Below are 26,608 nucleotides of genomic sequence, written 5' to 3'. Positions count from 1 at the left end.
CAGAGGCCTGTTGAGGTGACTAGTACGGGCCTGAGGCCTGTCGAGGTGACTAGTACGGGCCTGAGGCCTGTTGAGGTGACTAGTACGGGCCTGTTGAGGTGACTAGTTCGGCCTGAGGCCTGTTGAGGTGACTAGTACGGGCCTGTTGAGGTGACTAGTACGGGCCTGAGGCCTGTTGAGGTGACTAGTACGGGCCTGAGGCCTGTTGAGGTGACTAGTACGGGCCTGAGGCCTGTTGAGGTGACTAGTACGGGCCTGAGGCCTGTTGAAGGGACTAGTACGGGCCTGTTGAGGTGACTAGTACGGGCCTGAGGCCTGTTGAGGTGACTAGTACGGGCCTGAGGCCTGTTGAGGTGACTAGTACGGGCCTGTTGAGGTGACTAGTACGGGCCTGTTGAGGTGACTAGTACGGGCCTGTTGAGGTGACTAGTACGGGCCTGAGGCCTGTTGAGGTGACTAGTACGGGCCTGTTGAAGGGACTAGTACGGGCCTGTTGAGGTGACTAGTACGGGCCTGTTGAGGTGACTAGTATGGGCCTGAGGCCTGTTGAGGTGACTAGTACGGGCCTGAGGCCTGTTGAGGTGACTAGTACGGGCCTGAGGCCTCTCGAGGTGACTAGTACGGGCCTGAGGCCTGTTGAGGTGATTAGTACGGGCCTGAGGCCTGTTGAGGTGACTAGTACGGGCCTGTTGAGGTGACTAGTACGGGCCTGAGGCCTGTTGAGGTGACTAGTACGGGCCTGTTGAGGTGACTAGTACGGGCCTGAGGCCTGTTGAGGTGACTAGTACGGGCCTGTTGAGGTGACTAGTACGGGCCTGTTGAGGTGACTAGTACGGGCCTCCTCCCAGATGGTTCTTCTAGGTTAACTATCGCGCCGGTAGTCTTTGCCTGTGGATTATCTCTCTCTCTCTCACTTTATGTATCTCTCCTTCTGCCTCTCTCTCTCTCTCCTTCTGTCTCTCTCTCTCTCTCTCTCCTTCTGTCTCTCTCTCTCTCTCCTTATCTCTCTCTCCTTCCATCTCTCTCTCTCCTTCTGTCTCACTGTCTCTGTCTCTCTGTCTCTCTCCTTCTGTCTCTCTGTCTCTCTCCTTCTGTCTCTCTCTCTCCTTATGTATCTCTCTCGCTCTCTCCTTCTGTCTCTCTCTCTCATTCTGTCTCTCTCTCTCTCCTCCTGTTTCTCTCACTTTCCTTGTCTCTCTCTCTCTCCTTCTGTGTCTCTCTCTCTCTGTCGTTCTCTCTGTTCTCTCCCTCTGTCTTCCTACCACCTTAGTTTAACACACTGACTGTAATGATCTGGATATGAGTGTCTGCTAAATGACCAACATGTGAAATGTAGCAGAAGACCGGCTTGTTGTTCCTTCTCTCTCCAGGCATATCAGTTTGGAACATTCAAGATAACTACTGATTAACTCTCTCCTCTCTCCTCTCCTTCTCTCCTTCTCTCTCCTCCTCTCTCCTTCTCTCTCCTCTCGCCTTCTCTCTCCTTCTCTCTCCTCTCTCTCCTCTCCTCTTTCCTCTCTCCTTCTCTCTCCTTCTCTCTTCTCTCCTTCTCTCTCCTCTCCTCTTTCCTCTCTCCTTCTCTCTCCTCTCTCCTTCTCGCTCTCCTCTCTCATCTCTTCTCCTCTCCTCTCTCTCCTCTCTCTCCTCTCTCCTCTCTCTCCTCTCCTCTCCTCTCCTCTCCTCTCCTCTCCTCTCCTCTCCTCTCCTCTCCTCTCCTCTCCTCTCCTCTCCTCTCCTCTCCTCTCCTCTCCTCTCCTCTCCTCTCCTCTCCTCTCCTCTCCTCTCCCTCCCTCCCTCCTCCCTCCTCTCCTCTCTCTCTCCAGGCGTATGAGTGGGCGTTGGAAGGGATGCGTCACCTGGCCAGCATCAGCATGGAGGACTGCACGGTGCCCGACAAGAGCCAGGGGGTGATCAGCTGTCTGGAGGGGTACCGCCGGCAGCACCCCCCGATCCCCGACCTCCGCTTCCAGGAGATGAAGGAGCTGGCCGGGGAGATGAAGAGCGAGCAGGGCCTCAAACAGTGGAAGTTCGCCTGGTCCAAGTGCCAGGAGACCAAGCAGGTGTTTGAGAAGAAGCTGGAGGCCGCTCTGAGGACGAGGCGAGCCCTGCCCACGGGAGAGTCGCCCGGGTCGGGTACAACAACGGGTACAGGGAAGGACGGCGGGGCAGGGGATGCCACCCCCAGACGTTTCTCTGACGTTAACAGTGGCGTGGGACAGAAGAGGAGCAGCAGTGTGTCATACGCCTGTAGAAAGGCCTTTAGTGGCGTGTGGGGGGTCAGAGAGAGGCTCTCCTCCAGCTCTGCCTCAGCTCAGTCGGTCTGCAGCCTCAGACAGGAGACAGCAGGAGCCAAGACACCCCTAACCTCCTCTCCCTACAGTCTGGTGCACAGGCTCCCCCTCACCCCCCAAGACACCCCCCAACACACCCCCCAAGACACCCCCCTCACCCCCCAAGACACCCCCTACACCCCCCTCTCCACCCAGCGCCTCACCCGTAGCACTTCCTCCGAGGAGTCGTCCCACGGGGCCCGTATTGAAGCGCAGGGCCGCAGCTCCTCTTGCTCCTTCTCCCCCTCCCTGACCCCCCTGGAGCCAAGCTCCGTCCCGAACCCTGCTCGCCGACCGCCGCTCCGAAAGACCCAGAGCTTCGACTGCCAGGCCCCCGTCCCTGCCGTCCCTGACTCCTTCCGCTACGGGACCTGTCAGCGTACGCTGAGCGAGCCGGTGCGGCGTGGGAACACTGGGGTGTTTATTAAAGGCCTGGAGGTCAGTAGTAGGGAGGTGGCTGAGCGACCCTACTCCCCCAGAATGACGCCTCCTGGCTGGGCAGCAGGAGAGGCACGAAGGACCCCCCCCCACCAGCACTACCAGTAGTCCTGTAGCAGAGACCCGCGCCAAGGGCAGGTGGGTACCTGTCTAGTCAAGCTACCACACACACACACACACACACACACACACACACACACACACAGACAGACAGATGGGTTTTAGTCTAGCTACCACTACTCTACTGTTTCCCAGTCCATCTCTGCCCTGTGTGTGTTTGTGAGAGAGAGAGAGAGAGAGAGAGAGAGAGAGAGCGAGGGAGGGAGAGGGAGGGAGGGAGAGAGGGAGAGGGAGAGAGAGGGAGGGAGGGAGAGGGAGAGAGAGAGGGAGGGAGGGAGGGAGAGAGGGAGAGAGGGAGGGAGAGAGAGAGGGAGGGGGAGAGAGAGGGAGGGAGAGATGGAGGGAGGGAGAGAGAGAGAGAGAGAGAGGGAGGGAGAGAGAGAGAGAGAGAGAGGGAGGGAGAGAGAGAGGGAGGGGGAGAGAGAGGGAGGGAGAGATGGAGGGAGGGAGAGAGAGAGAGAGGGAGGGAGAGGGAGGGAGGGAGAGAGAGAGAGGGAGGGAGAGAGAGAGAGCTCCAGAATGAGGAACTAACGTTGATTTTACAGTGTGTGTCCAGCTCCCCCAGATCCTGTTGTTAAGCCCTTCTCTCCTCGGCTACACACCTCGTGTTTAGTCTCCTTAGCATCCTGGTGGGAAGTGTGTGTGTAAAAGGCTGTGTGTGTGGTCGTATGAAGGCTGGGCCTGATGCCGAGAGGCTGTCACCAGAGAACCTGTCACACTGTTCACAGACCCCAAGGGGGGGAGGGAGGGGGGGAGAGAGGGAGGGAGAGACCCCAACCCCACACAGAGTGGTACAGAACCCCCTGAACTGATACTCTGGAGGGAGAGAGGGGGGAGGGGGGGGCGGGAGGAGAAGCTGAGAGATGGTCGTGGTGGATAGGTGGTGGTGGTGGTCGTGGTGGTTAGGTGGTCGTGGTGGTCGTGGTGGTTAGGTGGTCGTGGTGGTTAGGTGGTTAGGTGGTCGTGGTGGTTAGGTGGTCGTGGTGGTCGTGGTGGTTAGGTGGTCGTGGTGGTTAGGTGGTCGTGGTGGTTAGATGGTCGTGGTGGTTAGGTGGTCGTGGTGGTCGTGGTGGTTAGGTGGTCGTGGTGGTTAGGTGGTCGTGGTGGTCAGGTGGTCGTGGTGGTCAGGTGGTCGTGGTGGTTAGGTGGTCGTGGTGGTTAGGTGGTCGTGGTGGTCGTGGTGGTTAGGTGGTCGTGGTGGTTGTGGTGGTCGTGGTGGTTAGGTGGTCGTGGTGGTCGTGGTGGTTAGGTGGTCGTGGTGGTTAGGTGGTCGTGGTGGTTGTGGTGGTTAGGTGGTCGTGGTGGTTAGGTGGTCGTGGTGGTCGTGGTGGTTAGGTGGTCGTGGTGGTTAGGTGGTCGTGGTGGTTACATTGTTGTGGTGGTCGTGGTGGTTAGGTGGTCGTGGTGGTTAGGTGGTCGTGGTGGTTAGGTGGTCGTGGTGGTCGTGGGGGTCAGGTGGTCGTGGTGGTTAGGTGGTCGTGGTGGTTAGGTGGTGGTTAGGTGGTCGTGGTGGTCGTGGTGGATAGGTGGTGGTGGTGGTCGTGGTGGTCGTGGTGGTTAGGTGGTCGTGGTGGTTAGGTGGTCGTGGTGGTTAGGTGGTCGTGGTGGTCAGGTGGTCGTGGTGGTCGTGGTGGTTAGGTGGTCGTGGTGGTTAGGTGGTCGTGGTGGTTAGGTGGTCGTGGTGGTTAGGTGGTTAGGTGGTCGTGGTGGTCAGGTGGTCATGGTGGTCGTGGTGGTTAGGTGGTCGTGGTGGTTAGGTGGTCGTGGTGGTTAGGTGGTCGTGGTGGTTAGGTGGTCATGGTGGTTAGGTGGTCGTGGTGGTTAGGTGGTCGTGTTGGTTAGGTGGTCATGGTGGTTAGGTGGTCGTGGTGGTTAGGTGGTCGTGGTAGTCGTGGTGGTCGTGGTGGTTAGGTGGTCGTGGTGGTTAGGTGGTTGTGGTGGTTAGGTGGCCGTGGTGGTTAGGTGGTCTTGGTGGTCATGGTGGTTAGGTGGTCGTGGTGGTTAGATGGTTGTGGTGGTCGTGGTGGTTAGGTGGTTGTGGTGGTCAGGTGGTCTTGGTGGTCATGGTGGTTAGGTGGTTGTGGTGGTTAGGTGGTCGTGGTGGTTAGGTGGTCTTGGTAGTCATGGTGGTTAGGTGGTCGTGGTGGTTAGATGGTTGTGGTGGTCGTGGTGGTTAGGTGGTTGTGGTGGTCAGGTGGTCTTGGTGGTCATGGTGGTTAGGTGGTCGTGGTGGTTAGATGGTTGTGGTGGTCGTGGTGGTTAGGTGGTCATGGTGGTTAGGTGGTTAGGTGGTCCTGGTGGTTAGGTGGTCGTGGTGGTTAGGTGGTCGTGGTGGTTAGGTGGTCGTGGTGGTTAGGTGGTCGTGGTGGTTAGGTGGTTGTGGTGGTCAGGTGGTCTTGGTGGTCATGGTGGTTAGGTGGTTGTGGTGGTTAGATGGTTGTGGTGGTTAGGTGGTTAGGTGGTCGTGGTGGTCAGGTGGTCGTGGTGGTTAGGTGGTCGTGGTGGTTAGCTGGTCGTGGTGGTCGTGGTGGTCGTGGTGGCCGTGGTGGTTAGGTGGTCGTGGTGGTTAGGTGGTCGTGATGGTTAGGTGGTCGTGGTGGTCGTGGTGGTTAGATGGTTGTGGTGGTCGTGGTGGTTAGGTGGTCGTGGTGGTCGTGGTGGTTAGGTGGTCGTGGTGGTTAGGTGGTCGTGGTGGTTAGGTGGTCGTGGTGGTTAGGTGGTCGTGGTGGTCAGGTGGTCGTGGTGGTTAGGTGGTCGTGGTGGTTAGGTGGTCGTGGTGGTCGTGGTGGTTAGGTGGTCGTGGTGGTTAGGTGGACGTGGTGGTCGTGGTGGTTAGGTGGTCGTGGTAGTCGTGGTGGTCGTGGTGGTTAGGTGGTCGTGGTGGTTAGGTGGTCGTGGTGGTTAGGTGGTCGTGGTGGTTAGGTGGTCATGGTGGTTAGATGGTTGTGGTGGTCGTGGTGGTTAGGTGGTCGTGGTGGTTAGGTGGTCGTGGTGGTTAGGTGGTCGTGGTGGTCGTGGTGGTTAGGTGGTCGTGGTGGTTAGGTGGACGTGGTGGTCGTGGTGGTTAGGTGGTCGTGGTAGTCGTGGTGGTCGTGGTGGTTAGGTGGTCGTGGTGGTTAGGTGGTCGTGGTGGTTAGGTGGTCGTGGTGGTTAGGTGGTCATGGTGGTTAGATGGTTGTGGTGGTCGTGGTGGTTAGGTGGTCGTGGTGGTTAGGTGGTCGTGGTGGTCAGGTGGTCATGGTGGTTAGGTGGTCGTGGTGTTTAGGTGGTCGTGGTGGTCAGGTGGTCGTGGTGGTTAGGTGGTCGTGGTGGTCAGGTGGTCGTGGTGGTTAGGTGGTCGTGGTGGTTAGGTGGTCGTGGTGGTCGTGGTGGTTAGGTGGTCGTGGTGGTTAGGTGGACGTGGTGGTCGTGGTGGTTAGGTGGTCGTGGTGGTCGTGGTGGTTAGGTGGTCGTGGTGGTTAGGTGGTGGTTAGGTGGTCGTGGTGGTCGTGGTGGTCGTGGTGGTTAGGTGGTCGTGGTGGTTAGGTGGTCAGGTGGTCCTGGTGGTTAGGTGGTCCTGGTGGTTAGATGGTTGTGGTGGTCGTGGTGGTTAGGTGGTCGTGGTGGTCAAGTGGTCGTGGTGTGGTTAGGTGGTCGTGGTGGTTAGGTGGTCGTGGTGGTCGTGGTGGTTAGGTGGTCGTGGTGGTTAGGTGGTCGTGGTGGTTAGGTGGTCGTGGTGGTCGTGGTGGTTAGGTGGTCGTGGTGGTTAGGTGGTCGTGGTGGTTAGGTGGTCGTGGTGTTTAGGTGGTCGTGGTGGTTAGGTGGTCGTGGTGGTTTGGTGGTCGTGGTGGTTAGATGGTTGTGGTGGTCGTGGTGGTTAGGTGGTCGTGGTGGTTAGGTGGTCGTGGTGGTTGTGGTGGTTAGGTGGTCGTGGTGGTTGTGGTGGTTAGGTGGTCGTGGTGGTCGTGGTGGTTAGGAGGTCGTGGTGGTCGTGGTGGTTAGGTGGTCGTGGTGGTCGTGGTTTGTTAGGTGGTCGTGGTGGTTAGGTGGTCGTGGTGGTTAGGTGGTCGTGGTGGTTAGGTGATCGTGATGGTTAGGTGGTCGTGGTGGTGGTTAGGTGGTCGTGGTGGTTAGGTGGTCGTGGTGGTCGTGATGGTTAGGTGGTCGTGGTGGTGGTTAGGTGGTCGTGGTTGTTAGGTGGTCGTGGTGGTTAGGTGGTCGTGGTGGTCGTGGTGGTTAGGTGGTCGTGGTGGTTAGGTGGTCGTGGTGGTCAGGTGGTCGTGGTGGTTAGGTGGTCGTGGTGGTCGTGGTGGTTAGGTGGTCGTGGTGGTTAGGTGGTCGTGGTGGTCAGGTGGTCGTGGTGGTTAGGTGGTCGTGGTGGTTCGGTGGTCGTGGTGGTTAGGTGGTCGTGGTGGTTAGGTGGTCGTGGTGGTTAGGTGGTCGTGGTGGTCAGGTGGTCGTGGTGGTTAGGTTGTCGTGGTGGTTAGGTGGTCGTGGTGGTCGTGGATGTTAGGTGGTCGTATTGGTTAGGTGGACGTGGTGGTCGTGGTGGTTAGGTGGTCGTGGTGGTCGAGGTGGTGGTTAGGTGGTCATGGTGGTTAGGTGGTCGTGATGGTTAGGTGGTCGTGGTGGTCGTGGTGGTTAGGTGGTCATGGTGGTTAGATGGTTGTGGTGGTCGTGTGGTTAGGTGGTCGAGGTGGTGGTTAGGTGGTCGTGGTGGTCATGGTGGTCAAGGTGGTTGTGGTGGTGGTGGTGGTTAGGTGGTCGTGGTGGTCGTGGTGGTGGTGGTCATGGTGGTCGAGGTGGTCGTGGTGGTCGTGGTGGTTAGGTGGTCGTGGTGGTTAGGTGGTCGTGGTGGTTAGGTGGTCGTGGTGGTCATGGTGGTCGTGGTGGTTAGGTGGTCGTGGTGGTTAGGTGGTCGTGGTGGTTAGGTGGTCGTGATGGTTAGGTGGACGTGGTGGTTAGGTGGTCGTGGTGGTTAGATGGTTGTGGTGGTCGTGGTGGTTAGGTGGTCGTGGTGGTTAGGTGGTCGTGGTGGTTAGGTGGTCGTGGTGGTTAGGTGGTCGTGGTGGTTAGGTGGTCATGGTGGTTAGGTGGTCGTGGTGGTTAGGTGGTCGTGGTGGTCAGGTGGTCGTGGTGGTCGTGGTGGTTAGGTGGTCGTGGTGGTTAGGTGGTCGTGGTGGTCAGGTGGTCGTGGTGGTCAGGTGGTCGTGGTGGTTAGGTGGTCGTGGTGGTCGTGGTGGTTAGGTGGTCGTGGTGGTTAGGTGGAAGTGGTGGTCGTGGTGGTTAGGTGGTCGTGGTGGTCGTGGTGGTTAGGTGGTCGTGGTGGTTAGGTGGTCGTGGTGGTTAGGTGGTCGTGGTGGTCGTGGTGGTTAGGTGGTCGTGGTGGTTAGGTGGTCGTGGTGGTCAGGTGGTCGTGGTGGTCAGGTGGTCGTGGTGGTTAGGTGGTCGTGGTGGTCGTGGTGGTTAGGTGGTCGTGGTGGTTAGGTGGAAGTGGTGGTCGTGGTGGTTAGGTGGTCGTGGTGGTCGTGGTGGTTAGGTGGTCGTGGTGGTTAGGTGGTCGTGGTGGTTAGGTGGTCGTGGTGGTCGTGGTGGTTAGGTGGTCGTGGTGGTTAGGTGGACGTGGTGGTCGTGGTGGTTAGGTGGTCATGGTAGTCGTGGTGGTCGTGGTGGTTAGGTGGTCGTGGTGGTTAGGTGGTCGTGGTGGTTAGGTGGTCATGGTGGTTAGATGGTTGTGGTGGTCGTGGTGGTTAGGTGGTCGTGGTGGTTAGGTGGTCGTGGTGGTCAGGTGGTCATGGTGGTTAGGTGGTCGTGGTGTTTAGGTGGTCGTGGTGGTCAGGTGGTCGTGGTGGTTAGGTGGTCATGGTGGTCAGGTGGTCGTGGTGGTTAGGTGGTCGTGGTGGTTAGGTGGTCGTGGTGGTCGTGGTGGTTAGGTGGTCGTGGTGGTTAGGTGGTTGTGGTGGTTAGGTGGCCGTGGTGGTTAGGTGGTCTTGGTGGTCATGGTGGTTAGGTGGTCGTGGTGGTTAGATGGTTGTGGTGGTCGTGGTGGTTAGGTGGTTGTGGTGGTCAGGTGGTCTTGGTGGTCATGGTGGTTAGGTGGTTGTGGTGGTTAGGTGGTCGTGGTGGTTAGGTGGTCTTGGTAGTCATGGTGGTTAGGTGGTCGTGGTGGTTAGATGGTTGTGGTGGTCGTGGTGGTTAGGTGGTTGTGGTGGTCAGGTGGTCTTGGTGGTCATGGTGGTTAGGTGGTCGTGGTGGTTAGATGGTTGTGGTGGTCGTGGTGGTTAGGTGGTCATGGTGGTTAGGTGGTTAGGTGGTCCTGGTGGTTAGGTGGTCGTGGTGGTTAGGTGGTCGTGGTGGTTAGGTGGTCGTGGTGGTTAGGTGGTCGTGGTGGTTAGGTGGTTGTGGTGGTCAGGTGGTCTTGGTGGTCATGGTGGTTAGGTGGTTGTGGTGGTTAGATGGTTGTGGTGGTTAGGTGGTTAGGTGGTCGTGGTGGTCAGGTGGTCGTGGTGGTTAGGTGGTCGTGGTGGTTAGCTGGTCGTGGTGGTCGTGGTGGTCGTGGTGGCCGTGGTGGTTAGGTGGTCGTGGTGGTTAGGTGGTCGTGATGGTTAGGTGGTCGTGGTGGTCGTGGTGGTTAGATGGTTGTGGTGGTCGTGGTGGTTAGGTGGTCGTGGTGGTCGTGGTGGTTAGGTGGTCGTGGTGGTTAGGTGGTCGTGGTGGTTAGGTGGTCGTGGGTGGTTAGGTGGTCGTGGTGGTCAGGTGGTCGTGGTGGTTAGGTGGTCGTGGTGGTTAGGTGGTCGTGGTGGTTAGGTGGTCGTGGTGGTTAGGTGGTCGTGGTGGTCGTGGTGGTTAGGTGGTCGTGGTGGTTAGGTGGACGTGGTGGTCGTGGTGGTTAGGTGGTCGTGGTAGTCGTGGTGGTCGTGGTGGTTAGGTGGTCGTGGTGGTTAGGTGGTCGTGGTGGTTAGGTGGTCGTGGTGGTTAGGTGGTCATGGTGGTTAGATGGTTGTGGTGGTCGTGGTGGTTAGGTGGTCGTGGTGGTTAGGTGGTCGTGGTGGTCAGGTGGTCATGGTGGTTAGGTGGTCGTGGTGTTTAGGTGGTCGTGGTGGTCAGGTGGTCGTGGTGGTTAGGTGGTCGTGGTGGTCAGGTGGTCGTGGTGGTTAGGTGGTCGTGGTGGTTAGGTGGTCGTGGTGGTCGTGGTGGTTAGGTGGTCGTGGTGGTTAGGTGGACGTGGTGGTCGTGGTGGTTAGGTGGTCGTGGTGGTCGTGGTGGTTAGGTGGTCGTGGTGGTTAGGTGGTGGTTAGGTGGTCGTGGTGGTCGTGGTGGTCGTGGTGGTTAGGTGGTCGTGGTGGTTAGGTGGTCAGGTGGTCCTGGTGGTTAGGTGGTCCTGGTGGTTAGATGGTTGTGGTGGTCGTGGTGGTTAGGTGGTCGTGGTGGTCAAGTGGTCGTGGTGTGGTTAGGTGGTCGTGGTGGTTAGGTGGTCGTGGTGGTCGTGGTGGTTAGGTGGTCGTGGTGGTTAGGTGGTCGTGGTGGTTAGGTGGTCGTGGTGGTCGTGGTGGTTAGGTGGTCGTGGTGGTTAGGTGGTCGTGGTGGTTAGGTGGTCGTGGTGTTTAGGTGGTCGTGGTGGTTAGGTGGTCGTGGTGGTTTGGTGGTCGTGGTGGTTAGATGGTTGTGGTGGTCGTGGTGGTTAGGTGGTCGTGGTGGTTAGGTGGTCGTGGTGGTTGTGGTGGTTAGGTGGTCGTGGTGGTTGTGGTGGTTAGGTGGTCGTGGTGGTCGTGGTGGTTAGGAGGTCGTGGTGGTCGTGGTGGTTAGGTGGTCGTGGTGGTCGTGGTTTGTTAGGTGGTCGTGGTGGTTAGGTGGTCGTGGTGGTTAGGTGGTCGTGGTGGTTAGGTGATCGTGATGGTTAGGTGGTCGTGGTGGTGGTTAGGTGGTCGTGGTGGTTAGGTGGTCGTGGTGGTCGTGATGGTTAGGTGGTCGTGGTGGTGGTTAGGTGGTCGTGGTTGTTAGGTGGTCGTGGTGGTTAGGTGGTCGTGGTGGTCGTGGTGGTTAGGTGGTCGTGGTGGTTAGGTGGTCGTGGTGGTCAGGTGGTCGTGGTGGTTAGGTGGTCGTGGTGGTCGTGGTGGTTAGGTGGTCGTGGTGGTTAGGTGGTCGTGGTGGTCAGGTGGTCGTGGTGGTTAGGTGGTCGTGGTGGTTCGGTGGTCGTGGTGGTTAGGTGGTCGTGGTGGTTAGGTGGTCGTGGTGGTTAGGTGGTCGTGGTGGTCAGGTGGTCGTGGTGGTTAGGTTGTCGTGGTGGTTAGGTGGTCGTGGTGGTCGTGGATGTTAGGTGGTCGTATTGGTTAGGTGGACGTGGTGGTCGTGGTGGTTAGGTGGTCGTGGTGGTCGAGGTGGTGGTTAGGTGGTCATGGTGGTTAGGTGGTCGTGATGGTTAGGTGGTCGTGGTGGTCGTGGTGGTTAGGTGGTCATGGTGGTTAGATGGTTGTGGTGGTCGTGTGGTTAGGTGGTCGAGGTGGTGGTTAGGTGGTCGTGGTGGTCATGGTGGTCAAGGTGGTTGTGGTGGTGGTGGTGGTTAGGTGGTCGTGGTGGTCGTGGTGGTGGTGGTCATGGTGGTCGAGGTGGTCGTGGTGGTCGTGGTGGTTAGGTGGTCGTGGTGGTTAGGTGGTCGTGGTGGTTAGGTGGTCGTGGTGGTCATGGTGGTCGTGGTGGTTAGGTGGTCGTGGTGGTTAGGTGGTCGTGGTGGTTAGGTGGTCGTGATGGTTAGGTGGACGTGGTGGTTAGGTGGTCGTGGTGGTTAGATGGTTGTGGTGGTCGTGGTGGTTAGGTGGTCGTGGTGGTTAGGTGGTCGTGGTGGTTAGGTGGTCGTGGTGGTTAGGTGGTCGTGGTGGTTAGGTGGTCATGGTGGTTAGGTGGTCGTGGTGGTTAGGTGGTCGTGGTGGTCAGGTGGTCGTGGTGGTCGTGGTGGTTAGGTGGTCATGGTGGTTAGATGGTTGTGGTGGTCGTGTGGTTAGGTGGTCGAGGTGGTGGTTAGGTGGTCGTGGTGGTCATGGTGGTCAAGGTGGTTGTGGTGGTGGTGGTGGTTAGGTGGTCGTGGTGGTCGTGGTGGTGGTGGTCATGGTGGTCGAGGTGGTCGTGGTGGTCGTGGTGGTTAGGTGGTCGTGGTGGTTAGGTGGTCGTGGTGGTTAGGTGGTCGTGGTGGTCATGGTGGTCGTGGTGGTTAGGTGGTCGTGGTGGTTAGGTGGTCGTGGTGGTTAGGTGGTCGTGATGGTTAGGTGGACGTGGTGGTTAGGTGGTCGTGGTGGTTAGATGGTTGTGGTGGTCGTGGTGGTTAGGTGGTCGTGGTGGTTAGGTGGTCGTGGTGGTTAGGTGGTCGTGGTGGTTAGGTGGTCGTGGTGGTTAGGTGGTCATGGTGGTTAGGTGGTCGTGGTGGTTAGGTGGTCGTGGTGGTCAGGTGGTCGTGGTGGTCGTGGTGGTTAGGTGGTCGTGGTGGTTAGGTGGTCGTGGTGGTCAGGTGGTCGTGGTGGTCAGGTGGTCGTGGTGGTTAGGTGGTCGTGGTGGTCGTGGTGGTTAGGTGGTCGTGGTGGTTAGGTGGAAGTGGTGGTCGTGGTGGTTAGGTGGTCGTGGTGGTCGTGGTGGTTAGGTGGTCGTGGTGGTTAGGTGGTCGTGGTGGTTAGGTGGTCGTGGTGGTCGTGGTGGTTAGGTGGTCGTGGTGGTTAGGTGGTCGTGGTGGTCAGGTGGTCGTGGTGGTCAGGTGGTCGTGGTGGTTAGGTGGTCGTGGTGGTCGTGGTGGTTAGGTGGTCGTGGTGGTTAGGTGGAAGTGGTGGTCGTGGTGGTTAGGTGGTCGTGGTGGTCGTGGTGGTTAGGTGGTCGTGGTGGTTAGGTGGTCGTGGTGGTTAGGTGGTCGTGGTGGTCGTGGTGGTTAGGTGGTCGTGGTGGTTAGGTGGACGTGGTGGTCGTGGTGGTTAGGTGGTCATGGTAGTCGTGGTGGTCGTGGTGGTTAGGTGGTCGTGGTGGTTAGGTGGTCGTGGTGGTTAGGTGGTCATGGTGGTTAGATGGTTGTGGTGGTCGTGGTGGTTAGGTGGTCGTGGTGGTTAGGTGGTCGTGGTGGTCAGGTGGTCATGGTGGTTAGGTGGTCGTGGTGTTTAGGTGGTCGTGGTGGTCAGGTGGTCGTGGTGGTTAGGTGGTCATGGTGGTCAGGTGGTCGTGGTGGTTAGGTGGTCGTGGTGGTTAGGTGGTCGTGGTGGTCGTGGTGGTTAGGTGGTCGTGGTGGTTAGGTGGACGTGGTGGTCGTGGTGGTTAGGTGGTCGTGGTGGTCGTGGTGGTTAGGTGGTCGTGGTGGTTAGGTGGTGGTTAGGTGGTCGTGGTGGTCGTGGTGGTTAGGTGGTCGTGGTGGTTAGGTGGTGATGGTGGTCGTGGTGGTTAGGTGGTCGTGGTGGTCAGGTGGTCGTGGTGGTTAGGTGGTCCTGGTGGTTAGATGGTTGTGGTGGTCGTGGTGGTTAGGTGGTCGTGGTGGTCAAGTGGTCGTGGTGTGGTTAGGTGGTCGTGGTGGTTAGGTGGTCGTGGTGGTCGTGGTGGTCGTGGTAGTTAGGTGGTCGTGGTGGTTAGGTGGTCGTGGTGGTTAGGTGGTCGTGGTGGTCGTGGTGGTTAGGTGGTCGTGGTGGTTAGGTGGTCGTGGTGGTTAGGTGGTCGTGGTGTTTAGGTGGTCGTGGTGGTTAGGTGGTCGTGGTGGTTTGGTGGTCGTGGTGGTTAGATGGTTGTGGTGGTCGTGGTGGTTAGGTGGTCGTGGTGGTTAGGTGGTCGTGGTGGTTGTGGTGGTTAGGTGGTCGTGGTGGTTGTGGTGGTTAGGTGGTCGTGGTGGTCGTGGTGGTTAGGTGGTCGTGGTGGTCGTGGTGGTTAGGTGGTCGTGGTGGTCGTGGTTTGTTAGGTGGTCGTGGTGGTTAGGTGGTCGTGGTGGTTAGGTGGTCGTGGTGGTTAGGTGATCGTGATGGTTAGGTGGTCGTGGTGGTGGTTAGGTGGTCGTGGTGGTTAGGTGGTCGTGGTGGTTAGGTGGTCGTGGTGGTCGTGATGGTTAGGTGGTCGTGGTGGTGGTTAGGTGGTCGTGGTGGTTAGGTGGTCATGGTGGTTAGGTGGTCGTGGTGGTCGTGGTGGTTAGGTGGTCGTGGTGGTTAGGTGGTCGTGGTGGTCAGGTGGTCGTGGTGGTTAGGTGGTCGTGGTGGTCGTGGTGGTTAGGTGGTCGTGGTGGTTAGGTGGTCGTGGTGGTCAGGTGGTCGTGGTGGTTAGGTGGTCGTGGTGGTTAGGTGGTCGTGGTGGTTAGGTGGTCGTGGTGGTTAGGTGGTCGTGGTGGTCAGGTGGTCGTGGTGGTTAGGTTGTCGTGGTGGTTAGGTGGTCGTGGTGGTCGTGGATGTTAGGTGGTCGTGTTGGTTAGGTGGACGTGGTGGTCGTGGTGGTTAGGTGGTCGTGGTGGTCGAGGTGGTGGTTAGGTGGTCATGGTGGTTAGGTGGTCGTGATGGTTAGGTGGTCGTGGTGGTCGTGGTGGTTAGGTGGTCATGGTGGTTAGATGGTTGTGGTGGTCGTGTGGTTAGGTGGTCGAGGTGGTGGTTAGGTGGTCGTGGTGGTCATGGTGGTCAAGGTGGTTGTGGTGGTGGTGGTGGTTAGGTGGTCGTGGTGGTCGTGGTGGTGGTGGTCATGGTGGTCGAGGTGGTCGTGGTGGTCGTGGTGGTTAGGTGGTCGTGGTGGTTAGGTGGTCGTGGTGGTTAGGTGGTCGTGGTGGTCATGGTGGTCGTGGTGGTTAGGTGGTCGTGGTGGTTAGGTGGTCGTGTTGGTTAGGTGGTCGTGATGGTTAGGTGGACGTGGTGGTTAGGTGGTCGTGGTGGTTAGATGGTTGTGGTGGTCGTGGTGGTTAGGTGGTCGTGGTGGTTAGGTGGTCGTGGTGGTTGTGGTGGTTAGGTGGTCGTGGTGGTTGTGGTGGTTAGGTGGTCGTGGTGGTCGTGGTGGTTAGGTGGTCGTGGTGGTCGTGGTGGTTAGGTGGTCGTGGTGGTCGTGGTTTGTTAGGTGGTCGTGGTGGTTAGGTGGTCGTGGTGGTCGTGGTGGTTAGGTGGTTGTGGTGGTCGTGGTGGTTAGGTGGTCGTGGTGGTCGTGGTTTGTTAGGTGGTCGTGGTGGTTAGGTGGTCGTGGTGGTTAGGTGGTCGTGGTGGTTAGGTGATCGTGATGGTTAGGTGGTCGTGGTGGTGGTTAGGTGGTCGTGGTGGTTAGGTGGTCGTGGTGGTCAGGTGGTCGTGGTGGTTAGGTGGTCGTGGTGGTTAGGTGGTCGTGGTGGTTAGGTGGTCGTGGTGGTTAGGTGGTCGTGGTGGTCAGGTGGTCGTGGTGGTTAGGTTGTCGTGGTGGTTAGGTGGTCATGGTGGTCGTGGATGTTAGGTGGTCGTGTTGGTTAGGTGGACGTGGTGGTCGTGGTGGTTAGGTGGTCGTGGTGGTCGAGGTGGTGGTTAGGTGGTCATGGTGGTTAGGTGGTCGTGATGGTTAGGTGGTCGTGGTGGTCGTGGTGGTTAGGTGGTCATGGTGGTTAGATGGTTGTGGTGGTCGTGTGGTTAGGTGGTCGAGGTGGTGGTTAGGTGGTCGTGGTGGTCATGGTGGTCAAGGTGGTTGTGGCGGTGGTGGTGGTTAGGTGGTCGTGGTGGTCGTGGTGGTGGTGGTCATGGTGGTCGAGGTGGTCGTGGTGGTCGTGGTGGTTAGGTGGTCGTGGTGGTTAGGTGGTCGTGGTGGTTAGGTGGTCGTGGTGGTCATGGTGGTCGTGGTGGTTAGGTGGTCGTGGTGGTTAGGTGGTCGTGATGGTTAGGTGGACGTGGTGGTTAGGTGGTCGTGGTGGTTAGATGGTTGTGGTGGTCGTGGTGGTTAGGTGGTCGTGGTGGTTAGGTGGTCGTGGTGGTTAGGTGGTCGTGGTGGTCGTGGTGGTTAGGTGGTCATGGTGGTTAGGTGGTCGTGGTGGTTAGGTGGTCGTGGTGGTCAGGTGGTCGTGGTGGTCGTGGTGGTTAGGTGGTCGTGGTGGTTAGGTGGTCGTGGTGGTCAGGTGGTCGTGGTGGTCAGGTGGTCGTGGTGGTTAGGTGGTCGTGGTGGTCGTGGTGGTTAGGTGGTCGTGGTGGTTAGGTGGAAGTGGTGGTCGTGGTGGTTAGGTGGTCGTGGTGGTCGTGGTGGTTAGGTGGTCGTGGTGGTTAGGTGGTCGTGGTGGTTAGGTGGTCGTGGTGGTCGTGGTGGTTAGGTGGTCGTGGTGGTTAGGTGGACGTGGTGGTCGTGGTGGTTAGGTGGTCGTGGTAGTCGTGGTGGTCGTGGTGGTTAGGTGGTCGTGGTGGTTAGGTGGTCGTGGTGGTTAGGTGGTCATGGTGGTTAGATGGTTGTGGTGGTCGTGGTGGTTAGGTGGTCGTGGGGGTCATGGTGGTCGTGGTGGTTAGGTGGTCGTGGTGGTTAGGTGGTCGTGGTGGTTAGGTGGTCGTGATGGTTAGGTGGTGGTTAGGTGGTCGTGGTGGTTAGGTGGTCGTGGTGGTTAGGTGGTTGTGGTGGTCGTGGTGGTTAGGTGGTCGTGGTGGTCATGGTGGTCGTGGTGGTTAGGTGGTCGTGGTGGTTAGGTGGTCGTGATGGTTAGGTGATCGTGATGGTTAGGTGGTCGTGGTGGTGGTTAGGTGGTCGTGGTGGTTAGGTGGTCGTGGTGGTTAGGTGGTCGTGGTGGTCGTGATGGTTAGGTGGTCGTGGTGGTGGTTAGGTGGTCGTGGTGGTTAGGTGGTCGTGGTGGTTAGGTGGTGGTTAGGTGGCCGTGGTGGTCGTGGTGGTTAGGTGGTCGTGGTGGTCAGGTGGTGGTTAGGTGGTCGTGGTGGTCAGGTGGTCATGGTGGTTAGGTGGTCGTGATGGTTAGGTGGTCATGGTGGTCGTGGTGGTTAGATGGTTGTGGTGGTCGTGGTGGTCGTGGTGGTCGTGGTGGTTAGGTGGTCGTGGTGGTCAGGTGGTCGTGGTGGTTAGGTGGTCATGGTGGTCGTGGTGGTCAGGTGGTCGTGGTGGTAGTAGTGGTTATGTGGTCGTGGTGGTTAGGTGGTTAGGTGGTCGTGGTGGTTAGGTGGTCGTGGTGGTTAGGTGGACGTGGTGGTTAGGTGGTTGTGGTGGTCGTGGTGGTTAGGTGGCCGTGGTGGTCGTGGTGGTTAGGTGGTTGTGGTGGTTAGGTGGTCGTGGTGGTTAGGTGGTCGTGGTGGTCAGATGGTCGTGGTGGTTAGGTGGTCGTGGTGGTTAGGTGGTCGTGGTGGTTAGGTGGTCGTGATGGTAGTAGTGGTTATGTAGTCGTGGTGGTTAGGTGGTTAGGTGGTCGTGGTGGTTAGGTGGTCGTGGTGGTTAGGTGGTCGTGGTGGTCGTGGTGGTTAGGTGGTCGTGGTGGTTAGGTGGTCGTGGTTTGTCGTGGTGGTTAGGTGGTCGTGGTGGTTAGGTGGTCGTGGTGGTTTGGTGGTCGTGGTGGTTAGATGGTTGTGGTGGTCGTGGTGGTTAGGTGGTAGTGGTGGTTGTGGTGGTTAGGTGGTCGTGGTGGTTAGGTGGTCGTGGTGGTCGTGGTGGTTAGGTGGTCGTGGTGGTCGTGGTGGTTAGGTGGTTAGGTGGTCGTGGTGGTTAGGTGGTCGTGGTGGTTAGGTGGTGGTTAGGTGGTTAGGTGGTCGTGGTGGTTAGGTGGTCGTGGTGGTTAGGTGGTGGTTAGGTGGCCGTGGTGGTCGTGGTGGTTAGGTGGTCGTGGTGGTCAGGTGGTGGTTAGGTGGTCGTGGTGGTCAGGTGGTCATGGTGGTTAGGTGGTCGTGATGGTTAGGTGGTCATGGTGGTCGTGGTGGTTAGATGGTTGTGGTGGTCGTGGTGGTTAGGTGGCCGTGGTGGTCGTGGTGGTTAGGTGGTCGTGGTGGTTAGGTGGTCATGGTGGTCAGGTGGTCAGGTGGTCGTGGTGGTTAGGTGGTCATGGTGGTCGTGGTGGTCAGGTGGTCGTGGTGGTTAGGTGGTCGTGGTTAGATGGTTGTGGTGGTCGTGGTGGTCGTGGTGGTTAGGTGGTCGTGGTGGTTAGGTGGTCGTGGTGGTCAGGTGGTCGTGGTGGTCAGGTGGTCGTGGTGGTTAGGTGGTCGTGGTGGTTAGGTGGTCGTGATGATCGTGGTGGTTTGGTGGTCGTGGTGGTTAGATGGTTGTGGTGTTCGTGGTGGTTAGGTGGTCGTGGTGGTTGTGGTGGTTAGGTGGTCGTGGTGGTTAGGTGGTCGTGGTGGTCGTGGTGGTTAGGTGGTCGTGGTGGTCGTGGTGGTTAGGTGGTTAGGTGGTCGTGGTGGTTAGGTGGTCGTGGTGGTTAGGTGGTGGTTAGGTGGTTAGGTGGTCGTGGTGGTTAGGTGGTCGTGGTGGTTAGGTGGTGGTTAGGTGGCCGTGGAGGTCGTGGTGGTTAGGTGGTCGTGGTGGTCAGGTGGTGGTTAGGTGGTCGTGGTGGTCATGGTGGTTAGGTGGTCGTGATGGTTAGGTGGTCATGGTGGTCGTGGTGGTTAGATGGTTGTGGTGGTCGTGGTGGTTAGGTGGCCGTGGTGGTCGTGGTGGTTAGGTGGTCGTGGTGGTTAGGTGGTCGTGGTGGTCGTGGTGGTCAGGTGGTCGTGGTGGTTAGGTGGTCATGGTGGTCGTGGTGGTCAGGTGGTCGTGGTGGTTAGGTGGTCGTGGCGGTTAGATGGTTGTGATGGTCGTGGTGGTCGTGGTGGTTAGGTGGTCGTGGTGGTTAGGTGGTCGTGGTGGTCAGGTGGTCGTGGTGGTCAGGTGGTCGTGGTGGTTAGGTGGTCGTGGTGGTTAGGTGGTCGTGATGGTAGTAGTGGTTATGTGGTCGTGGTGGTTAGGTGGTTAGGTGGTCGTGGTGGTTAGGTGGTCGTGGTGGTTAGGTGGTCGTGGTGGTCGTGGTGGTTAGGTGGACGTGGTGGTTAGGTGGTCGTGGTGGTCGTGGTGGTTAGGTGGTCGTGGTGGTCGTGGTGGTTAGGTGGTCGTGGTGGTTAGGTGGTTGTGGTGGTTAGGTGGTCATGAGGGTTAGGTGGTCGTGGTGGTTAGGTGGTCGTGGTGGTCAGGTGGTCGTGGTGGTTAGGTGGTCGTGGTGGTCAGGTGGTCATGGTGGTTAGGTGGTCGTGGTGGTCGCGGTGGTTAGGTGGTCGTGGTGGTTAGGTGGAGGTGGTGGTCGTGGTTGTTAGGTGGTCGTGGTGGTTAGGTGGTCGTGTTGGTCGAGGTGGTGGTTAGGTGGTCGTGGTGGTCGTGGTGGTCGAGGTGGTCGTGGTGGTCGTGGTGGTTAGGTGGTCGTGGTGGTTAGGTGGTCGTGGTGGTCCTGGTGGTTTGGTGGTCGTGGTGGTTAGGTGGTTAGGTGGTTAGGTGGTCGTGGTGGTCAGGTGGTCGTGGTGGTTAGTTGGTCGTGGTGGTTAGGTGGTCGTGGTGGTTAGCTGGTCGTGGTGGTTAGATGGTTGTGGTGGTCGTGGTGGTTAGGTGGTCGTGGTGGTCGTGGTGGTCAGGTGGTCGTGGTGGTTAGATGGTTGTGGTGGTCGTGGTGGTTAGGTGGTCGTGGTGGTCAGGTGGTCGTGGTGTTTAGGTAGTCGTGGTGGTCAGGTGGTCGTGGTGGTTAGGTGGTCGTGGTGGTCAGGTGGTCGTGGTGGTTAGGTGGTCGTGGTGGTTAGGTGGTCGTGGTGGTTAGGTGGTCGTGGTGGTTAGGTGGTCGTGGTGGTCGTGGTGGTTAGGTGGTCGTGGTGGTTAGGTGGTTAGGTGGTCGTGGTGTGGTTAGGTGGTTGTGGTGGTTAGGTGGTCAGGTGGTCGTGGTGGTTAGGTGGTCATGGTGGTCGTGGTGGTCAGGTGGTCGTGGTGGTTAGGTGGTCGTGGTTGTTAGATGGTTGTGGTGGTCGTGGTGGTCATGGTGGTTAGGTGGTTGTGGTGGTTAGGTGGTCGTGGTGGTTAGGTGGTCGTGGTGGTCAGGTGGTCGTGGTGGTTAGGTGGTCGTGGTGGTTAGGTGGTCGTGATGGTAGTAGTGGTTATGTGGTCGTGGTGGTTAGGTGGTTAGGTGGTCGTGGTGGTTAGGTGGACGTGGTGGTTAGGTGGTCGTGGTGGTTAGGTGGTCGTGGTGGTCGTGGTGGTTAGGTGGTCGTGGTGGTTAGGTGGACGTGGTGGTCGTGGTGGTTAGGTGGTCGTGGTGGTCGTGGTGGTTAGGTGGTCGTGGTGGTTAGGTGGTGGTTAGGTGGTCGTGGTGGTCGTGGTGGTTAGGTGGTCGTGGTGGTTAGGTGGTGATGGTGGTCGTGGTGGTTAGGTGGTCGTGGTGGTCAGGTGGTCGTGGTGGTTAGGTGGTCCTGGTGGTTAGATGGTTGTGGTGGTCGTGGTGGTTAGGTGGTCGTGGTGGTCAAGTGGTCGTGGTGTGGTTAGGTGGTCGTGGTGGTTAGGTGGTCGTGGTGGTCGTGGTGGTCGTGGTGGTTAGGTGGTCGTGGTGGTTAGGTGGTCGTGGTGGTTAGGTGGTCGTGGTGGTCGTGGTGGTTAGGTGGTCGTGGTGGTTAGGTGGTCGTGGTGGTTAGGTGGTCGTGGTGTTTAGGTGGTCGTGGTGGTTAGGTGGTCGTGGTGGTTTGGTGGTCGTGGTGGTTAGATGGTTGTGGTGGTCGTGGTGGTTAGGTGGTCGTGGTGGTTAGGTGGTCGTGGTGGTTGTGGTGGTTAGGTGGTCGTGGTGGTTGTGGTGGTTAGGTGGTCGTGGTGGTCGTGGTGGTTAGGTGGTCGTGGTGGTCGTGGTGGTTAGGTGGTCGTGGTGGTCGTGGTTTGTTAGGTGGTCGTGGTGGTTAGGTGGTCGTGGTGGTTAGGTGGTCGTGGTGGTTAGGTGATCGTGATGGTTAGGTGGTCGTGGTGGTGGTTAGGTGGTCGTGGTGGTTAGGTGGTCGTGGTGGTTAGGTGGTCGTGGTGGTCGTGATGGTTAGGTGGTCGTGGTGGTGGTTAGGTGGTCGTGGTGGTTAGGTGGTCATGGTGGTTAGGTGGTCGTGGTGGTCGTGGTGGTTAGGTGGTCGTGGTGGTTAGGTGGTCGTGGTGGTTAGGTGGTCGTGGTGGTCAGGTGGTCGTGGTGGTTAGGTTGTCGTGGTGGTTAGGTGGTCGTGGTGGTCGTGGATGTTAGGTGGTCGTGTTGGTTAGGTGGACGTGGTGGTCGTGGTGGTTAGGTGGTCGTGGTGGTCGAGGTGGTGGTTAGGTGGTCATGGTGGTTAGGTGGTCGTGATGGTTAGGTGGTCGTGGTGGTCGTGGTGGTTAGGTGGTCATGGTGGTTAGATGGTTGTGGTGGTCGTGTGGTTAGGTGGTCGAGGTGGTGGTTAGGTGGTCGTGGTGGTCATGGTGGTCAAGGTGGTTGTGGTGGTGGTGGTGGTTAGGTGGTCGTGGTGGTCGTGGTGGTGGTGGTCATGGTGGTCGAGGTGGTCGTGGTGGTCGTGGTGGTTAGGTGGTCGTGGTGGTTAGGTGGTCGTGGTGGTTAGGTGGTCGTGGTGGTCATGGTGGTCGTGGTGGTTAGGTGGTCGTGGTGGTTAGGTGGTCGTGGTGGTTAGGTGGTCGTGATGGTTAGGTGGACGTGGTGGTTAGGTGGTCGTGGTGGTTAGATGGTTGTGGTGGTCGTGGTGGTTAGGTGGTCGTGGTGGTTAGGTGGTCGTGGGGGTTGTGGTGGTTAGGTGGTCGTGGTGGTTGTGGTGGTTAGGTGGTCGTGGTGGTCGTGGTGGTTAGGTGGTCGTGGTTAGGTGGTCGTGGTGGTCGTGGTTTGTTAGGTGGTCGTGGTGGTTAGGTGGTCGTGGTGGTTAGGTGGTCGTGGTGGTTAGGTGATCGTGATGGTTAGGTGGTCGTGGTGGTGGTTAGGTGGTCGTGGTGGTTAGGTGGTCGTGGGGGTTAGGTGGTCGTGGTGGTCGTGATGGTTAGGTGGTCGTGGTGGTGGTTAGGTGGTCGTGGTGGTTAGGTGGTCGTGGTGGTCGTGGTGGTTAGGTGGTCGTGGTGGTTAGGTGGTCGTGTTGGTCAGGTGGTCGTGGTGGTTAGGTGGTCGTGGTGGTCGTGGTGGTTAGGTGGTCGTGGTGGTTAGGTGGTCGTGGTGGTCAGGTGGTCGTGGTGGTTAGGTGGTCGTGGTGGTTAGGTGGTCGTGGTGGTTAGGTGGTCGTGGTGGTTAGGTGGTCGTGGTGGTCAGGTGGTCGTGGTGGTTAGGTTGTCGTGGTGGTTAGGTGGTCGTGGTGGTCGTGGATGTTAGGTGGTCGTGTTGGTTAGGTGGACGTGGTGGTCGTGGTGGTTAGGTGGTCGTGGTGGTCGAGGTGGTGGTTAGGTGGTCATGGTGGTTAGGTGGTCGTGATGGTTAGGTGGTCGTGGTGGTCGTGGTGGTTAGGTGGTCATGGTGGTTAGATGGTTGTGGTGGTCGTGTGGTTAGGTGGTCGAGGTGGTGGTTAGGTGGTCGTGGTGGTCATGGTGGTCAAGGTGGTTGTGGCGGTGGTGGTGGTTAGGTGGTCGTGGTGGTCGTGGTGGTGGTGGTCATGGTGGTCGAGGTGGTCGTGGTGGTCGTGGTGGTTAGGTGGTCGTTGTGGTTAGGTGGTCGTGGTGGTCATGGTGGTCGTGGTGGTTAGGTGGTCGTGGTGGTTAGGTGGTCGTGGTGGTTAGGTGGTCGTGATGGTTAGGTGGACGTGGTGGTTAGGTGGTCGTGGTGGTTAGATGGTTGTGGTGGTCGTGGTGGTTAGGTGGTCGTGGTGGTTAGGTGGTCGTGGTGGTTAGGTGGTCGTGGTGGTCGTGGTGGTTAGGTGGTCATGGTGGTTAGGTGGTCGTGGTGGTTAGGTGGTCGTGGTGGTCAGGTGGTCGTGGTGGTCGTGGTGGTTAGGTGGTCGTGGTGGTTAGGTGGTCGTGGTGGTCAGGTGGTCGTGGTGGTCAGGTGGTCGTGGTGGTTAGGTGGTCGTGGTGGTCGTGGTGGTTAGGTGGTCGTGGTGGTCGTGGTGGTTAGGTGGTCGTGGTGGTTAGGTGGTCGTGGTGGTTAGGTGGTCATGGTGGTCGTGGTGGTTAGGTGGTCGTGGTGGTTAGGTGGACGTGGTGGTCGTGGTGGTTAGGTGTTCGTGGTAGTCGTGGTGGTCGTGGTGGTTAGGTGGTCGTGGTGGTTAGGTGGTCGTGGTGGTTAGATGGTTGTGGTGGTTAGGTGGTCGTGGGGGTCATGGTGGTCGTGGTGGTTAGGTGGTCGTGGTGGTTAGGTGGTCGTGGTGGTTAGGTGGTCGTGATGGCTAGGTGGACGTGGTGGTTAGGTGGTCGTGGTGGTTAGGTGGTCGTGGTGGTTAGGTGGTCATGGTGGTTAGATGGTTGTGGTGGTCGTGGTGGTTAGGTGGTCGTGGTGGTCATGGTGGTCGTGGTGGTTAGGTGGTCGTGGTGGTTAGGTGGTCGTGGTGGTTAGGTGGTCGTGATGGTTAGGTGGACGTGGTGGTTAGGTGGTCGTGGTGGTTAGATGGTTGTGGTGGTCGTGGTGGTTAGGTGGTCGTGGTGGTTAGGTGGTCGTGGTGGTTGTGGTGGTTAGGTGGTCGTGGTGGTTGTGGTGGTTAGGTGGTCGTGGTGGTTAGGTGGTCGTGGTGGTCGTGGTGGTTAGGTGGTCGTGGTGGTCGTGGTTTGTTAGGTGGTCGTGGTGGTTAGGTGGTCGTGGTGGTTAGGTGGTCGTGGTGGTGGTTAGGTGGTCGTGGTGGTTAGGTGGTCGTGGTGGTTAGGTGGTCGTGGTGGTCGTGATGGTTAGGTGGTCGTGGTGGTGGTTAGGTGGTCGTGGTGGTTAGGTGGTCGTGGTGGTTAGGTGGTGGTTAGGTGGCCGTGGTGGTCGTGGTGGTTAGGTGGTCGTGGTGGTCAGGTGGTGGTTAGGTGGTCGTGGTGGTCAGGTGGTCATGGTGGTTAGGTGGTCGTGATGGTTAGGTGGTCATGGTGGTCGTGGTGGTTAGATGGTTGTGGTGGTCGTGGTGGTCGTGGTGGTCGTGGTGGTTAGGTGGTCGTGGTGGTCAGGTGGTCAGGTGGTCGTGGTGGTTAGGTGGTCATGGTGGTCGTGGTGGTCAGGTGGTCGTGGTGGTAGTAGTGGTTATGTGGTCGTGGTGGTTAGGTGGTTAGGTGGTCGTGGTGGTTAGGTGGTCGTGGTGGTTAGGTGGACGTGGTGGTTAGGTGGTTGTGGTGGTCGTGGTGGTTAGGTGGTCGTGGTGGTCGTGGTGGTTAGGTGGTTGTGGTGGTTAGGTGGTCGTGGTGGTTAGGTGGTCGTGGTGGTCAGATGGTCGTGGTGGTTAGGTGGTCGTGGTGGTTAGGTGCTCGTGGTGGTTAGGTGGTCGTGATGGTAGTAGTGGTTATGTGGTCGTGGTGGTTAGGTGGTTAGGTGGTCGTGGTGGTTTGGTGGTCGTGGTGGTTAGATGGTTGTGGTGGTCGTGGTGGTTAGGTGGTCGTGGTGGTTGTGGTGGTTAGGTGGTCGTGGTGGTTAGGTGGTCGTGGTGGTCGTGGTGGTTAGGTGGTCGTGGTGGTCGTGGTGGTTAGGTGGTTAGGTGGTCGTGGTGGTTAGGTGGTCGTGGTGGTTAGGTGGTCGTGGTGGTTAGATGGTTGTGATGGTCGTGGTGGTCGTGGTGGTTAGGTGGTCGTGGTGGTTAGGTGGTCGTGGTGGTTAGATGGTTGTGATGGTCGTGGTGGTCGTGGTGGTTAGGTGGTCGTGGTGGTTAGGTGGTCGTGGTGGTCAGGTGGTCGTGGTGGTCAGGTGGTCGTGGTGGTTAGGTGGTCGTGGTGGTTAGGTGGTCGTGATGGTAGTAGTGGTTATGTGGTCGTGGTGGTTAGGTGGTTAGGTGGTCGTGGTGGTTAGGTGGTCGTGGTGGTTAGGTGGTCGTGGTGGTCGTGGTGGTTAGGTGGACGTGGTGGTTAGGTGGTCGTGGTGGTCGTGGTGGTTAGGTGGTCGTGGTGGTTAGGTGGTTAGGTGGTCGTGGTGGTTAGGTGGTCGTGGTGGTTAGGTGGTCGTGGTGGTTAGGTGGTTGTGGTGGTTAGGTGGTCATGAGGGTTAGGTGGTCGTGGTGGTTAGGTGGTCGTGGTGGTCAGGTGGTCGTGGTGGTTAGGTGGTCGTGGTGGTCAGGTGGTCATGGTGGTTAGGTGGTCGTGGTGGTCGTGGTGGTTAGGTGGTCGTGGTGGTTAGGTGGAGGTGGTGGTCGTGGTTGTTAGGTGGTCGTGGTGGTTAGGTGGTCGTGTTGGTCGAGGTGGTGGTTAGGTGGTCGTGGTGGTCGTGGTGGTCGAGGTGGTCGTGGTGGTCGTGGTGGTTAGGTGGTCGTGGTGGTTAGGTGGTCGTGGTGGTCCTGGTGGTTTGGTGGTCGTGGTGGTTAGGTGGTTAGGTGGTTAGGTGGTCGTGGTGGTAGGTGGTCGTGGTGGTTAGTTGGTCGTGGTGGTTAGGTGGTCGTGGTGGTTAGCTGGTCGTGGTGGTTAGATGGTTGTGGTGGTCGTGGTGGTTAGGTGGTCGTGGTGGTCGTGGTGGTCAGGTGGTCGTGGTGGTTAGATGGTTGTGGTGGTCGTGGTGGTTAGGTGGTCGTGGTGGTCAGGTGGTCGTGGTGGTTAGGTAGTCGTGGTGGTCAGGTGGTCGTGGTGGTTAGGTGGTCGTGGTGGTCAGGTGGTCGTGGTGGTTAGGTGGTCGTGGTGGTTAGGTGGTCGTGGTGGTCGTGGTGGTTAGGTGGTCGTGGTGGTTAGGTGGTCGTGGTGGTCGTGGTGGTTAGGTGGTCGTGGTGGTTAGGTGGTTAGGTGGTCGTGGTGTGGTTAGGTGGTTGTGGTGGTTAGGTGGTCAGGTGGTCGTGGTGGTTAGGTGGTCATGGTGGTCGTGGTGGTCAGGTGGTCGTGGTGGTTAGGTGGTCGTGGTGGTTAGATGGTTGTGGTGGTCGTGGTGGTCATGGTGGTTAGGTGGTTGTGGTGGTTAGGTGGTCGTGGTGGTTAGGTGGTCGTGGTGGTCAGGTGGTCGTGGTGGTTAGGTGGTCGTGGTGGTTAGGTGGTCGTGATGGTAGTAGTGGTTATGTGGTCGTGGTGGTTAGGTGGTTAGGTGGTCGTGGTGGTTAGGTGGTCGTGGTGGTTAGGTGGACGTGGTGGTTAGGTGGTTGTGGTGGTCGTGGTGGTTAGGTGGCCGTGGTGGTCGTGGTGGTTAGGTGGTTGTGGTGGTTAGGTGGTCGTGGTGGTTAGGTGGTCGTGGTGGTCAGGTGGTCGTGGTGGTTAGGTGGTCGTGGTGGTTAGGTGGTCGTGGTGGTTAGGTGGTCGTGATGGTAGTAGTGGTTATGTGGTCGTGGTGGTTAGGTGGTTAGGTGGTCGTGGTGGTTAGGTGGTCGTGGTGGTTAGGTGGTCGTGGTGGTCGTGGTGGTTAGGTGGTCGTGGTGGTTAGGTGGTAGTGGTTTGTCGTGGTGGTTAGGTGGTCGTGGTGGTTAGGTGGTCGTGGTGGTTTGGTGGTCGTGGTGGTTAGATGGTTGTGGTGGTCGTGGTGGTTAGGTGGTCGTGGTGGTTGTGGTGGTTAGGTGGTCGTGGTGGTTAGGTGGTCGTGGTGGTCGTGGTGGTTAGGTGGTCGTGGTGGTCGTGGTGGTTAGCTGGTTAGGTGGTCGTGGTGGTTAGGTGGTCGTGGTGGTTAGGTGGTGGTTAGGTGGTTAGGTGGTCGTGGTGGTTAGGTGGTCGTGGTGGTTAGGTGGTGGTTAGGTGGCCGTGGTGGTCGTGGTGGTTAGGTGGTCGTGGTGGTCAGGTGGTCATGGTGGTTAGGTGGTCGTGATGGTTAG

The 26,608-nt window shown here is 58.6% G+C and overlaps 1 protein-coding gene across 1 annotated transcript in view; it reads left to right on the top strand.

Moving 5' to 3' along the window:
* Positions 1-26,608, top strand: part of LOC106594058 (puratrophin-1) — a 315,209-nt gene that overhangs the window by 268,795 nt on the left and 19,806 nt on the right. The window contains exon 12 of the mRNA XM_045689763.2: positions 1,824-2,906. Within this exon, the coding sequence (XP_045545719.2) occupies positions 1,824-2,876 (1,053 nt within the window). The 3' untranslated portion in view covers positions 2,877-2,906. The remainder of the gene's footprint in view (positions 1-1,823; positions 2,907-26,608) is intronic.

Source organism: Salmo salar, chromosome 11 (genome assembly GCF_965601325.2).
Source record: "Salmo salar chromosome 11, fSalSal1, whole genome shotgun sequence".
Lineage (NCBI taxonomy): Eukaryota > Metazoa > Chordata > Actinopteri > Salmoniformes > Salmonidae > Salmo > Salmo salar.
The sequence above is the reverse complement of the archived record's forward strand: the minus strand, read 5'-3'. Positions and strand labels throughout refer to the sequence as shown.